Source organism: Pseudorca crassidens, chromosome 3 (genome assembly GCF_039906515.1).
Source record: "Pseudorca crassidens isolate mPseCra1 chromosome 3, mPseCra1.hap1, whole genome shotgun sequence".
Taxonomy (NCBI): Eukaryota; Metazoa; Chordata; class Mammalia; order Artiodactyla; family Delphinidae; genus Pseudorca; species Pseudorca crassidens.
Genome location: NC_090298.1, coordinates 91773355 through 91789290, shown reverse-complemented (window position 1 = coordinate 91789290; position 15936 = coordinate 91773355). Strand labels below are relative to the sequence as shown.

Genomic DNA, 15936 nt, shown 5'->3' with positions numbered 1-15936 from the left:
TCCTAATAACATTTACCTTTCTGTTGGATCAATATGAATTTTTTCCCCCTGTTTTAGAGTTTTTGTCTTGCTCTGAGGAAAGCACAAGCATACTTAGGAACCACAGTCCTTTAATTTCAGGGAAAAAAATGTTCCCTTTGATAATAAGAATTAATCCTAACTTCTAACCTTTCTGATCTAAATAATAGTCTCTTTTAGCTGATAAAAGAACTTGTCAAAGAATATTTAACTTTAATTTCTGTAAATTTTGAGGCTAGAAGTTTTAAAGTCAAGTCTTTTGACTTTTATTCCTGATTTTTAAGTGAATACTTTTTTCGTAAAGAGAAAAGTTTTGGGACTAAGGTGGAGCATTGCTGTATTAGTCCACTCAGGCTGCCATAACAAAATACCACAGACTGGGTGGCTTAAACAATAGAAATTTATTTTCTACTTCTCTGGAGGCTGGGAAGTCTAAGATCAAGCTGCCTGCTGATTGACTTCTTGGTGAGGACTCTGATCCTGGCTTGCAGTTGGCTGCCTTTTCTCTGCATGCTCATGTGACCTTTGCCAGGTGCCTGTGTGAGTGCCCCGAGAGCTAGTGTGCTAGCATCTCCTGTTTTTCATAAGGGCACTAGCCCTGTTGGATTAGAGCCCCACCCATATGACCTCATTTAACCTGTAACACCTCCTCAGAGGCCCTATCTCCAAATACAGTCATATTGGGGGTTAGGTCTTCAACGTAAGAATTTTGGAGGGTTCAATCCATAGTAGTTGCCATTTTTGAGTGATGAAGTATTCAACTAGCAGTGCTAGAGTTGCAGTGTATCCTTCTGCCACTTGGTGGTACTGCAGTATAATAAAAGCAACACTGTTTGAGGGAGGGGAGGAACCACCAGTGTCTTAGTTAAAAACCAGATTTTTATTCCATTTATAGGAGTTTATGTTTTTTTTTTGAAGATGTTGAGGGTAGGAGTTATTTATTTATTTATTTATTTTTGCTGTATTGGGTCTTCGTTTCTGTGCGAGGGCTTTCTCTAGTTGTGGCAAGCGGGGGCCACTCTTCATCGCAGTGCGCGGGCCTCTCACTATCGCGGCCTCTCTTGTTGCGGAGCGCAGGCTCCAGACGCGCAGGCTCAGTAGTTGTGGCTCACGGGCCTAGTTGCTCCGCAGCATGTGGGATCTTCCCAGACCAGGGCTCGAACCCGTGTCCCCTGCATTGGCATGTGGATTCTCAACCACTGCGCCACCAGGGAAGTCCCTATTTCTGATCACTTGTATTCAGTGAAGTAGATTTAGGACAGGGATATGAAAAATGTTTTCTAGATATTATTGAAAGGCTATATTAGGATAACCTTAGTATATTTTTGTTGTTAGTTGCAGTGAAACACCAACTGTTTTTGAGAAAACAAGGAATACTTGGCAGTTCACTTGTGGTTTCAAGATTTCATATTGTTGCTTATTATTTGTCAGAACAACATATTTTATTCTAATAAAGCTTTAATATGCATTTATGTGATTTAATCTTGATAGAATTTGTACAGAGGAATTATTGGTTTATTCTACCTCTTGTAGGCTTATAGGACATAGATTTTACGCAGAGGATTTCATTGTCTATGCTGGTGTTCTTTGGGTAGCACATTTCTTTACTCTTATGTAGAGATTTTTATCTGATATCATTTGAGACATTAGTCCTATTCCATGTGCCAGAAACATTAAGTCTGTATTATAATACAGGAATGGATTTGATACACAGAAGGTATGGTATTAAAATTTTTATATTTGTTGTCTATACATGTAAGTGAGCTATTAAAATTTTTTCCTGGTAAATATTTGTTGAGAATGAATACCTAATTTTATTATTATTATTTTTTTTATTTATTTATTTTTTTTTTTGCGGTACGCGGGCCTCTCACTGCTGTGGCCTCTCCCGTTGCGGAGCACAGGCTCCGGACGCACAAGGCTCAGTGGTCATGGCTCACGGGCCCAGCCGCTCTGCGGCATGTGGGATCTTCCCGGAACGGGGCACGAACCCATGTCCCGTGCATTGGCAGGCGGACTCTCAACCACTGCACCACCAGGGAAGCCCATGAATACCTAATTTTAGAGGTAAATCAGTCTTTATCACTTTTAGAATTGAGGTCTGTCACTATATTATGTTTATTCTAAGTTTGGTTGTACAGGGTTTCAAGCTGCCTTTGTTAAACTAGGCTGATGGCCTCATGTTGTACCATTTCCTCTCATATAATTCTTCAGCTGTAGCCATTCCCAGCTATGTGAATGGAATGTCTTTTTCTTTCTATCTGGCAAACTTCTGTTCATCTTTCAAGTCCTAGCTCAAGTGTATCCAGCAGAATAGGATGCTGCCCATGACAGCCTTCCAGAGGTGACCACCCCAACTCACAATCACACCTTACCTTTAACCAAGGCTGAGTTAGGCACCCTGATTCTGTACTCCCATAGAACCCACCTACCTTTTGGCACGTATATCATATTGCAGTTATCATTTCTTTTTTAGATGGAGCTCTTTAAAGAGCAGCGCTTGCTTTATTCATTTCTGAAGTCAGTGCCTAGGACAGTACCTACCACTTACTAAGCACACAGGATATATTTGAATGAATGCACTAGAAAAACCTAAACATTAATTACATGTTACTCTTTAAAATTGTGTTACTATTGAGAGAATTTCAAGTATAGAGAAAAATAGTAAGAATAATATAAAGAATAGATTCACCTGTTAATATTTTGCCATATTTGCTTTATTACTTTTGATACATATGGGTGAATGGTTTTTATTATTATTGCTAAATACTTTAGGAGTAAATTGCAGACAAAATGCCCCTTAACCCCTAATTATTTACGCATGTAAATTTTAAGAAGTGGGAAGTTCTCTTATATAAGCACAGTGTAATTATCAAATTCAGGAGTGGGACATTGATAGGTTCTGTTATCTAACGGACAATTCATATTCATATTTACTAGTTGATCCATTATGGTCCTTTTCTGCAGTTTCCACCCCCTTCTCCCTCCACGATCCTATCCAGGCTCATGTACTGTATTTGCATTTAATTGTTATGTTTTCAGTCTCTAATCTGAAACAGCCCCTCGGTCCTCCAGTACTTGTTTTAGTAAGCATGTATTCAGTTAGATTCTGTTTGGTAACAGGCTCTGCTCACAAGGAACTTAGAATATACAGTTTACCTTTAGCATAGTTTCTAATTATTATACAGACATACGTGACTGGAATGTATACTAATTTCTGATTATAAGGTATTATTCAAAGAAGGTAGTTAAAGGGAATAACTGTAAAAATAGAATTAAGAACTATATAAAGTTATTTTAAAACTTTTTTGTTGGAGGATAAGAACATAAAATACACTAATCTTAACAGGTTATTCATTTTTATATATGTATATACCTGTGAAACCACCACCTAGGTCAAAGAATATTTTCAGCACCTCAGAAGATTCTTTCCTGCCCCTTCTTAGTCAATGCCTTCTTTCCCCCACATTTCCTGAAGGGAACCACTATCTTGACTTCTATCACCATTGATTAGTTTTGCCTGGTCTTGAGCTTCATATAATTAGGATTTTGCAATAGTTATTCTTTGTGTTTTATGTCTTTGGCTCAGTATAATGCCTGTGAGATTCATCTATGTTGTTGTGTATATTAGCAGTTGGTCCTTTTTAATTGCTCTTTGTTATATTCCAGTGTACAAATATACCACAGTTTGTCCATTCTCTTATGCATTGGATTGTATCCAGTTTTTGGCTATTCAGAATAAAACTGCTGTAAATATTCTTATACATGTCCTTTGAGGAAAATAAGCCTTCATTTCTCTAGGAGTGGAATTATTGAGTCATAGGGAAGTTGCATATCTACTGCCAATGGTTTTCCAGGTGGTTGAACCGATTTACATTCCCACCACCCGCATATGAGAGTTCTAGTTGTCCTGACCTACACATAGAATTACCAATTTAAAAATTTTTATCCCATGTTCATGGAGTGCGAGAATTAATATTGTTTAATGTCATTACTGCCAAAAACCATGTCTAGATTCAGTGTGATCCCTTTCAAGATTTCAATGACATTATTTTTACAGAATTAGAAAAGAAATTCTAAAATGTATATGTAACCACCAAAGACTCTGAATAGCCAAAGCAATCCTGAGAAAGAAGAACAAAGTGGAAGGCATCACACTGCCTGATTTCAAGCTATACTATAAAGCTATAGTAATTAAAACAGTATGGCACTGGTATAAAAACAGACAAATATATAGATCAATGGAATAGAACTGAGATCCCAGAAATAAACCCACACGTATATGGTCAGCTAATATTTGAAGAGGGAGCCAAGAAAACTGAATGGAGAAAAGAAGTCTCTTCAGTAAATTGTGCTGGAGAAATTGGATATTCTCATGTAAAAGAATGAAACTAGATCCCTGACTTATACCACTCACAGAAGTTAACTTGAAATGGATTAAATACTTAAATTTAAATGTAAGACCTGAAACTATAAAACTCCTAGAAGAAAACAGGATAAAAACTCCTTGACATGGGTCTTGGCAATGATTTTTTGGCTATGACACCAAAAGCATAAGCACCAAAATAAGCAAGTGCGACTACATCAACCCAAAAGCTTCTGTACAGCAAGAGAAACAGTCAACAAAGTAGAATGACAGCCTATGGAATGGGAGAAAATACTCGAAAACCATATATTTGATAAGGGGTTAATAGCTAAAATGTATAAAGAACTCATACAACTCAACAAATAATTCAATTAAAAAATGGGCAAAAGACCTGAATATACATTTTTCCAAAGAAGATAGAGGAATGGCTAATGGAATGGAAGATAGAGGTATGTGAAAAGATGCTCAACATCACTAGGTTATTAGGCAAATAGAAATCAAAACCACAATGATATATCTCTTATGCCTGTTAGAATGGCCACCTTAAAAAGACAGATGAATGTGGAGAAAAGGGATCCCTTGTTCACTGTTACTGAGATTGTAAACTGGTACAGCCACTATGCAAAGCTGTATGGAGGATCCTCAAAAAATTAAATTACAACTACCATATGATCCAGCAATTCCACTAGTGGGAATATATCCAAAGGAAATGAAAATGCTAACTTGAAAAGGTATCTGCATTCTTAGGTTCATAGCATTTTTTACAACAGCCAAGACATGGAAACAACCTAAGTGTTCATCGATGAATGGTTAAAGAATATGTGGTATGTTATATTCACAATGGAATATATTTCAGCTGTTAAAAAAAAAAAGAATCCTGCCATTTGCGCTATGGATGGACATTGAGAGCATTATGCAAAATGAAATAAGTCAGACAAAGACAGGTACTGTATGGTCTCACTTACATGTGGAATTTGAAAAAACAAAACTCATAGAGGGAGAGATCAGTTTTGTGGTTATCAGAGGGTGTGTGCGTGTAGAGGAGAATTGTAGGAAGCTGGTCAAAAGGCACAAACTGAGTTAGAAGATAAATAAGTACTAGGGATGCAGTGAACAACATGATGACTGTAGTTAACACTGCTGTATGATACGTATGTAAGTTGCTCAGAGAGTAGATCCTAAGAGTTATCATTACAGTGAGTTCTCATTACAAGTCAAACCGTTAAGCTGTACACCTTAAAGTTAAGCAATGGTATATATCAATTATATCAGTAAAACTGGGAAAAATTTTATGGTCATTCCTCAATATATACAAAAAGTTAATTATGGGGCTTCCCTGGTGGCGCAGTGGTTGAGAGTCCGCCTGCTGATGCAGGGGACACGGGTTCGTGACCCGGTCTGGGAGGATCCCACATGCCGCGGAGCGGCTGGGCCCGTGAGCCATGGCCGCTGAGCCTGCGCGTCCGGAGCCTGTGCTCCGCAACGGGAGAGGCCACAGCGGTGAGAGGCCCGCATACCGCCAAAAAAAAAAAAAAAAAAAAAGTTAATTATGTTGTATATCTGAAGTTAATATAATGTTAATTATATCAATTTAAAAAATTTTTAGTCATTCTCATGGGAATGTAATTGTCATTGTGCTTCTAATTTATGTATCTCTGAAGTCTAATGATGTTGACCACATTGTCATATTCTTATTGGCCATTTGAATGTGCTCTTTTATTAAGTACCCACTTACATGTTACCCATTTTTTTAAAAAGTTGGTTTACTTGTCCTGTGGATATATAGGACTTTTTAATATAGTCTGGATTTGAGTGTATTGTGAATGTCTTCTGGTTTATGTCTTCCCTTTTGACCTTCTTAATGGAAACTCTGAAGAGAAACAATTTTATGTCACTGATGTGTAAACTTTCAGGTAAACCAGTCCTAATTGTTACAGTTATAAATCTAATATCCATCCTGATTGATTTACAATTAAAACAATTTTTTTTAAGCTATGTCTGAAGCAGTAGAGTAGGGTAGACCTTAGTTGCAAAGAAAAGGAAAACCAAAGTATCTGGACTTTCACTCCAGATAGCATACATGAGTTGTGAAATAAATCCACAATTGGTAAAAGAATTTTATTTTGGAAAAGGTGTATAGTTTTGGTTTAGGACAAGAAAACTTTTTTTTTTTTTTGGTAGCATATCTGTATTTCTGTTCCCACTCTGTCATTTCTAGAAGTAGGAAATACAAATAATGTCTGTTTTTTCTATATACCATAGAGCAGTTTTCAAGTAAGTATATTCACCTAGTATCTTGAAATTAGGGAAAGGTAGTATACAGAAATGAGTTAGGTGTCGTAGAGGAGCTTAAATTGGGAGTTACAGTCTACACATGTTTGAGACAAGTATAGATGTGCCCTTGTTGAGGAAGGTAGAAAGATGTACCTTTCTCTTGTCAGATGTACTGGCAAGAGAAGGAGGGAAGAGACAAAAAAAAAAATGGATAGAAATATCTCCTTCACACCCATACCTTGTAAGAGATTCAGGCCTGTGCATGTTCTGTCCCACTGATTGGTTAGAAGGTGCTGAAACTAGAGGCAAGAGGAGGAACGAACTCCAGTGTAAAAGATGCACACTGGTTACTAGACACTAAAGCTCCAAAGCCTTTTCATTTGGGGGTGAAGTGGGGAAGGACTTGGTCACAGAACACAAATGTTATCTGAAGGAGAACTTTAAGGCTAGAAGATACCAGTGCTTTTTAAATTTTAAGCAGAAGCCCGGGATTTTAATCAAATTAAGAATGGCTCCTCTGGCTGAAGGAAAAGGTGAGGGTTAGATGTGACATTTTATTCCTGAGATTTACGCTCCTGCAGTCCTTGAGGCACGGTGAGGAAAGGCAGTTTTAGAACCATTAATCCACTTCACTAGTTCTCATTTTTAGTGCATTTACAACACCTCCCCACACACACACGTGCAAATGTGGTTGTAGCTATACTCTTGGAATCTGCCCACTTAAATATTAGTATTAATCACATTCCGTTTTCATGTTTGAGAAATGGTTTTCTTTGTGAAAGACGGGGGCTCCCAACCCCTGGGCCATGGAATGGTACCAGTCAGCAGCCTGTTAGGAACCAGGCTGCACGGCAGGAGGTGAGCGGCGCCCACCCAGCCCTGCAACCCCGGTCCGTGGAAAAATTGTCTTCCACGAAACGGGCCGCTGGTGTAAGACACTTTTCATTCTGTATCTTGGTATACATATAGATTTGTGGTTGTGGTGAATAAAATCCATATGGAGTTCCCAGTGACTTCCCACAGAGTGGGAACCACTGATGTATTCTAACATCTTAAGGGTTCTGGACCCAATTACCGTGTGTGTGTGTGTGTGTGTGTGTGTGTGTGTGTGTGTGTGTGTGTGTGTGTGTGTGTGTGTGTGTGTGTGTGTGTGTGTGTGTGTAGGGGGTGTTTCCCTACACCAGCAAGCAAGTTTTGGACGTCAGCTGGGTGTCCTACAATTCAACTCAATTCTGACGCTATCTACCTGGAGATAGCATCCCATTCCACATGTTAAGGGCTCAGTCCCATAAGACCCTCCTTTGCTTCAGATGCCAGTCACAAGTCCAGGTTGTCATTTGTGCTTCTGAGCTCCTCCTTGGGTTTGATTAATTTGCTAGAGTGATTCGCAGAATTCAGAATTCAGTTTTTCTTACTAGATTATCAGTTTATTGTAATAAAAGGATATAACTCAGAAATAGCCAAATGGAAGACATAAATACATAGGGCAAGGTATAGGGAAAGGGCAAGGAGCTTTCATGCTCTCTTCTAGAGCACTGCTATGCCCAAATCTTCATGTGTTCACCAAACCAGAAACTCTCCTTTTGGGTTTTTAGGGGGGGGCTTCATTTCATAGTCATGATTGATTAAATCATTGGCCATTAGCGATTGAGCTCAATCCCTGGAGGTGTGGGGGAGGAGGGGCTGAAAGTTCCAGCCCTCTTAATCACCTGGCGACCAGCTTCGGTCCTTACTCAATCCTTACAGGGGCTTCTTAAGTCACCTGATTAACATAACAAAAGACACTCTTGCTTTCGTCACTTAAGACATTCCAAGGGTTTTAGGAGATCTTGTACCAGAAAGGGGGACGGTGACCAAATATATATTATTGTAAGTCACAATTTCCCACGTTGCCCTTCACTGAATAGGTGAAGAAACTTAGGCTCAGGTATGCAAGGAGGTTTTTCCATAGTGAACAGTTCAACAGAGGCACAGCTAGAACTAGACCCTGAAATATTCTGACTTTTTCCTTAGTGGTTTTTAAATGAATGAATGAATGTATGTATGGCTGCGTGGGGTCTTCGTTGCTGCGTGTGGGCTTGTCTCTAGTTGTGGCGAGTGGGGGCCACTCTTCGTTGCGGTGCGCCGGCTTCTCATTGGGGTGGCGTCTCTTTGTTGCAGAGCTCGGGCTCCAGGCGCGCCGGCTTGGTTAATTGTGGCATGTGGGCTCAGTAGTTGTGGCATACGGGCTTAGTTGCTCCGTAGCTTGTGGGAATCTTCCCGGACCAGGGCTCGAACCCGTGTCCCCTGCATTGGCAGGCAGATTCTTAACCACTGCTCCACCAGGGAAGTCCCAAATTTTTGTCTTTGATATAAACAAATTTTAATGAACTGAAGGTCTAACAGCAAAACTTGAAAATCATCATCCAAATTTGTTATTTCCAGGTCTTTGAAGAAACTGGTTTTGATATTAAAGATTATATTTGTAAGGATGATTACATTGAACTTCGAATCAATGACCAGCTTGCTCGTTTGTACATCATTCCAGGAATTCCAAAAGATACCAAATTTAACCCGAAAACCAGAAGAGAAATTCGGGTATGTAATTGAAAAGTATTTTCAGATTGCTGGACAGTATCCCAATTAAATGATGTAGGAGATTGCTTTTAGAAACTCCTTGATAATAAGTAACTAACAAAATGAATTATTTTCTTGTGTTTCAGAACATTGAGTGGTTCTCCATTGAGAAATTGCCCTGTCATAGAAATGATATGACCCCAAAATCCAAACTTGGTTTGGCACCAAACAAATTTTTTATGGCCATTCCTTTTATCAGGTATGTTCGTATTTCTTTAAATACAAAACTTCATAAATTCTGATAGTGAGTTTCTTTACATAGCCAAGTTTTAAAATTGAATTCTTAATGTTTCCATAGACCATTAAGGGACTGGCTTTCTCGAAGATTTGGCGATTCCTCAGATAGCGACAATGGATTTTCCTCAGCTGGTAGTACACCAGCTAAACCCACTGTGGAAAAATTGAGGTAAAGAAATATATGCGTAGGATTCTGACTTTTTGATAGTTTTTAATGCAGTGACATTTTGCTTATAAAGTTTGTAGAGGTGTTGGCTTCCTTTTTGTAGGTACTATTTTGTTACTGGTCTCACAAATAATTGAAAAAAATTTTAAGGGTTTTTGATGAGAGGTTAGTGGAATTTGGAAAGGAGCTTCAGGCATATTTTAAAATGGTATACATAAGAGCTTATCAACTTTTTAGATGGATAGATAGACTATGAGGAAAAGACAAAAATCCTCTGTATGTATATTTATACTGTTACTTCCCTGTTCTCATATCTTTACTTTAGAAATAATTGAGTTTCTGAAGATGGTTGAATGGGGGGAATAGATTGAAGTTTGTTTTTGTGTAGAGGAGATGAGGGATGCTGGTGTATGTATAATTTGTTCAGAAAGATAGCACTGTGAAGGCTTGGGCTTGCTTCTTTTCTTTCCCTAGCCTAGACTGTATATTATAAAGAGTGACTATTACATGGACATGAACCGCAAAGAGCATTTTCTTGGTTGGAATGTAATTGTATCCAAATCACAATTATAGAGTAGGCTGAGTAAGTAATTTTCTTAAATAAGTATATGTATTTGTAATCAGCTTGCTAGAACTTTGCCTTTGTTAGGTTCAGAGAGAGTTGCTTTTTATACTTTCTCTAATGTAGGTGTTCTGTTTTTATCCCAGAGCTTTAAAAAGTAAACAATAGGAGTAACACATCTGCAGTCAATATTTTTTAAACACATAGGGAATATTCCATTTTAGTTGAATTTTATGAGGATAGGAGATTAGACTAAATGCCTTGAAAGGTCATTTCTGCCTTTCAGAATCTATGATTATAATCACCAAATTATATACTACTAAACATAAGGGAAGCAGTAAAAAGGAAAAAGAGTAAAGTAGACAGGAATGTAGTCAAGATTAAAAAAATCCAATCACTACTAAAAAGTCATGAAATAGTGACACTGTTTGAAAAGAAATTGTGTCACTGTTCATATTTGGGAGAATCTGTCCACCATAGTGTGTGATAAGATTCCCACATATTTCAGCCAGTGTTAGGGTTTGTGGTCCTAGAGAATGGAATGAGACAATAAATAACTTCTTTAACCAAATTTCAGGTTGCTTAGGCAGGGTGGTGTCTGTTTTTAGCATATAGAATAACATCTATTGATGTGTTGGAGGAAATATCTGAGTTTTGTCTAAAGAAAGAGTAGAGAGTCTGCAATTTAATTACAGTTTTTAAATGGGAAAGGGGACAGATTCTGAAATATTCAAAAACAATCTTACTATAATATGGATCTTGGGATCAGTGGCTCTGGACTGTATTACACATGTATGTGGTACTACAGAATACGATTTCTTATCTTTACTACAAACTACTGTTACAGTTGGTTTCTTTTGCATAAGTATTTGAGACTGGATCTTTATTTAATTTGCTTCTCCATCGTTTTTGAGCTCCTGAATTTTTTGCTGCACAATGTAGCTTAATTTTTCAGATCCTCTTCCAGCATGGCCGGGGTCCGTAACTGACCTGTGCCAGATCAAATTCCATACTTAAGCATCCTAGTAAAGAATTGAGAATTGAGTTGTCTGTCCTGTTAAGAAGGAAGATCCACTGACATTTGTTTGTTTCGACTAGATTGATTTATTGAATTTATTACTAAATTTATGAAAGAATTATTTTCTTCAGTTGTGTTTCTTTTTGCGGGGTGGGGGGGCATGCATCACAGCTTGCGGGATCTTAGTTCCCCAACCAGGGATCGAACCCGTGCCCCCTGCACGGGAAGCGCAGAGTCCTAACCACTGGACCGCCAGGGAACTCCCCAGATTTTTAAAAGTACAATCATTTATAGGGAGGAAGTGGTATCAATAAATTTAGGAAACTTTGGGATTAAAAATAACAGAGTATTAATTCATTCAAGAAATATGGAATGCTAGGCACTCCTCTGGGTGCTGGGGGTAAAGTGATAGGCAGAGTCAACAAGAATCCCCTGCCCTCATGGAACTTATACTCCGGTGGGCAGAGATAGACAGTAAATAAAGTAAAATTTGTAGTCTGTAAGATAAACTAACAGGTGTTAGAAAGACTATAAGTGAAAATTTTCTGATCTGATTTTTATTTTTTAAATCTTGGTGTAGTCGAACCAAATTCCGCCACAGTCAGCAATTATTTCCTGAAGGTTCTCCCGGTGACCAGTGGGTAAAGCACAGGCAACCACTGCAACAAAAACCATATAATAATAATCATTCTGAAATGTCTGACCTTTTAAAAGCAAAGGTGAGTGATACACATTTAAAGATTTTCATAACTTTAGCTCATTTGACTTTGGAATGTATCTGAGTTGAGGAATTACAGATTAACAGTTGTAGAGTTCTGAATTGTTAATCCAAGGCTCCTGTGTTTCTGACTTGTGATTTGAAGTAGGGATGAGACTCCTTAACCTTTACAGCTTTGGTATTAATCCAGTGTAGTAAGTAATATGAATTAACATCTGATTTTGGTAAATATGCTACCAGTGAAAGGTTCATTACTGTGTTGTATTCTGGTGTATGATTATATTACAGTTTATTTATCCATTCTACTCTTAGTGGACATGTTTGTTGTTTCCACTTTGGGGCTTTTACAAACCATACTGCTATGAATATTTCTGTACATGTCTTTTGAGGAACATACACAGTTCTTTTGGGTATATAGAATTGGGTAGAAATGTTGGAGCAGTGGATATGCCTATGTTCTTGAGTATATACTCAATATTCTCGGGTAATTTATATCCCCAGCAAAATATATGAGAGTTCCATTTGTTCCACATCCTTACTAATCCATGGTAGTATCTGCCTTTATTACTTTAGCCATCTATTTGGGTACCACTCTTTTTATTTTCATTCTTTTAAAAATATACTGGTTTCATCAAAATTAAAAACTTTTGTGCATCAGAGATCACTATCAAAAGAGAAGAGACAGCCCATGGAATGGGAGAATTTGCAAATCATATATCTAATGGATTAATATCCAGGATATATGGAGAACTCCTACAATTCAATTACAAACAAAACAACCCAATTAAAAAAATGGGTAGACACCTTGAATAGACATTTCTTTAAAGAATATATACAAATGGCCAATAAGCACATGAAACGATGCTCACAATCATTAGTAGAATGCAAATCAAAACCACAGGAGATACTATTAATACCCACTAGGTACGAAGTAATAAAAATGTAATTAAAAAATGGAGAATAATAAGTGCTGACAAGAATGTAGGGAAATTGGAACCCGTGTCCATTGCAGGTGGGAATGTAAAATGGTGCAGCTGCCGTGGAAAACAGTTTGGATGGTTCGTCAAATAGTTAAACATAGAATTACCATATGACCCAGCAATTCCATTCCTAGGCTCATACTCAAAAGAATTGAAAGCAGGGACTTAAACAGGTAACTTATATCCCAGTGTTCACAGTAGCATTATTCATGATAGCCAAAAGGTGGAAACAACCCATGTGTCAACCCATGTGTCTGTCAGCAGATTAATGGATAAACAAAATAAACATATAGAGGAATATTATTTGGCCTTAAAAAGGAATGAAAGGGACTTCCCTGGTGTTCCAGTGGTTAAGACTCCACGCTCCCAATGCAGGGGGCCCGGGTTGGATCCCTGGTCAGGGAACTGGATCCCTCATGCTGCAGCTAAGACCCAGTGCAGCCAAATGAATAAATAAATATTTAAAAAAAAAAAAAGGAATGAAATTATGATACGTACGTGCTACAACATGGATGAACCTTAAACACATGCTAAGTGAAATAAGCCATACACAAAAGGACAAATATTGTATGACTCCACTTACATGAGGTGCCTAGTATAGACAAATTTATAGACAGAAATTAACTTGAGGTTACCAGGGCTGAGGGACAGGAGGGAATATGGAATTATTTAATAGGTACGAAGTTCTGTTTAGATGATGAAAAAGTTTTGGAGATGGATACTGGTGGTGGTTGCACAACATTGTGACTATACACTGCCACTGAGTTGTACATTTAAAAGTGGTTCAAGTGCTAAATTTTATGTATATGGTACCGCAATAAAAGGTAAATACTGAGAAGAATGGGATGAAATTGAATTAAAAGTCTGTGGTAACATGACTGCTGTATTTCCCTACCTTTCTTTCTTTAAATTAGCTTGTTGTTTTCAAGCTATTTTAGGAACTGCTTAATTTTTTCTGTAGGTAGATAGAATGTACATAAATGTATTTTTATACATTTTATAATAATAATAAAATTATTCTGCTCACTGTTTTAGCTAGTCCTCTTAAATAGCTGTCTTTTTAAGACCTCTAAGGCCAAATTAATGTTTAAAAACTTTGTGTTTTAAGTTAAACTTAGAGTTATTTTCTAAGAAAATTAACTCGTTAAAGCAGTATAATAGCAAGATGTCAACTACTGCATGTTTAGGTTTTAGGTCAAAATTTAGGGATAATGGCCCAAATTTTAAAAACCAGTTGTCTTTATTATTTTGTATAAAAAGAGATTATTAATTTAAAAAATCCCTATTTGTTTATTAATAATTTAAAGCAGATTTTAGGGTAACAGTGATCACATCGGCTGCCTGTTTCCAGCTTTAAGGACTGTAGTCAATGGGCCTAAGTGTTCCCTCACAGAGAGGTTTTCTTTGGCAGTCACATAAGGTTTTCAAAGTTGTTCCTCTCCTTGCTCCCATTATTCTTTTACTCCTCATGCTTGTAAACACAGTCTGTGAGCAGAAATGGCATAAGGCAAGAGGTGTGGAAAGATTCCTAGGGACCATTATATTTGCTGTTTCATATCTTTTGAGGACTCTTGCTTTGTGAAGCACTATCTTCTATAAGAAAATATATTGATAGTGGTTCTCCAGTGTTTAAGGAAGGTTTTGGGTGGGGGTGCTTTGCTGAACTCTGATTCAACCAGCTAAATACATTCATAGGGGTATATTGTTTTATCCTATTTCATTATGCTATAGGTTTACATTTTATTTCTTCTTATTGGAAAAACAGAGTCAAAGTATGAGGGGAAATGGCAGAAAACAGTATCAAGAGTCACCTAATCAAAAGAAAAGAACAAATGGGGTCCACAGCCAGCCAGGCAAGCAGCAGAATCCCTTGATGGTAAGAGTTAACAGCTCTCATGCTAAGAAGGCAGTTCACGCTTTTTAAGATGGGGCAAGGGCATTGGCGAGGCACGTTGAATTGATATATTGACAGGATTTTTATGAACCTGCTGTGTGCGCACTATTCACCCACTAAAAAAATCTCTGCCTACTCTCAATTATAGGTTTATCACATTGATTCAAATGTGCAACTGATCTTTACTTTTTATGTGGGTATTTATTTATCTATTTATTATTTTTTAAATTAATTTTTATTGGAGTATAGTTGATTTACAATGTTGTGTTAGTTTCTGCTGTACAGCAAAGTGAATCAGTTATACATATATCCGCTCTTTTTCAGATTCTGTTCCCATATATAGGTCATTACAGAGTATTGAGTAGAGTTCCCTGTGCTATACTGTAGGTTCTTGTTGGTTATCTATATGTGGGTATTTAGATTTATTTTAATACTTTGGAAACAGTGTGTAGTCAACCCTGCTTTCTAGACAAGTCCTAAGTATTCTCTCTATATTTTTCTAAATAGAGTCTGTATTATTTTAATGAAGTTAAAAGTTTGGAATAACATCACAGTGTTTTTGTTTTCTTCAAGTTGATAGAATTTAGAAAACGAAAATAAATAAAACACAGTACTCATAGCCAGTGTCATAGTCATTAGACTAGGCTGAAAGACAAATACGTGTGAGCATTTTAAGGCATTTACTTCCATTCTTTTAGTCTGTGTTCCAGAAGGTAATTCATAAACTGGTAAGTCTCCTTGCTTATCTTTTCTGTAAGTCCCAGTATTTCTTTCCTTTTTTTAAAAGATGTATTTATTTTATTTTTATTATTTTTTAAAATTAATTAATTTATTTTTGGCTGTGTTGGGTCTTCATTGCTGCACGCAGGCTTCCTCTAGTTGCAGTGAGCGGGGGCTACTGTTTGTTGTGGTGTGCGGGCTGCTCATTGTGGTGGCTTCTTTGTTGCAGAGCGTGGGCTCCAGGTGTGCGGGCTTCAGTAGTTGTGGCTTGTGGCCTCAGTAGTTGTGGCGCACGGGCTTAGTTGCTCCGTGGCATGTGGGATCTTCCCAGACCAGGGATCGAACCTGTGTCCTCTGTATTGGCAGG

General features: G+C 37.6%; 1 protein-coding gene across 1 annotated transcript in view; it reads left to right on the top strand.

The window, feature by feature from the left end:
• The window catches only part of DCP2 (decapping mRNA 2), a 50580-nt gene that overhangs the window by 22066 nt on the left and 12578 nt on the right, over positions 1-15936 (top strand). Inside the window, exons 5-9 of the mRNA XM_067731419.1 lie at positions 9083-9235; positions 9361-9473; positions 9573-9680; positions 11838-11976; positions 14721-14831. Coding sequence (XP_067587520.1) covers positions 9083-9235; positions 9361-9473; positions 9573-9680; positions 11838-11976; positions 14721-14831 — 624 coding nt within the window. The remainder of the gene's footprint in view (positions 1-9082; positions 9236-9360; positions 9474-9572; positions 9681-11837; positions 11977-14720; positions 14832-15936) is intronic.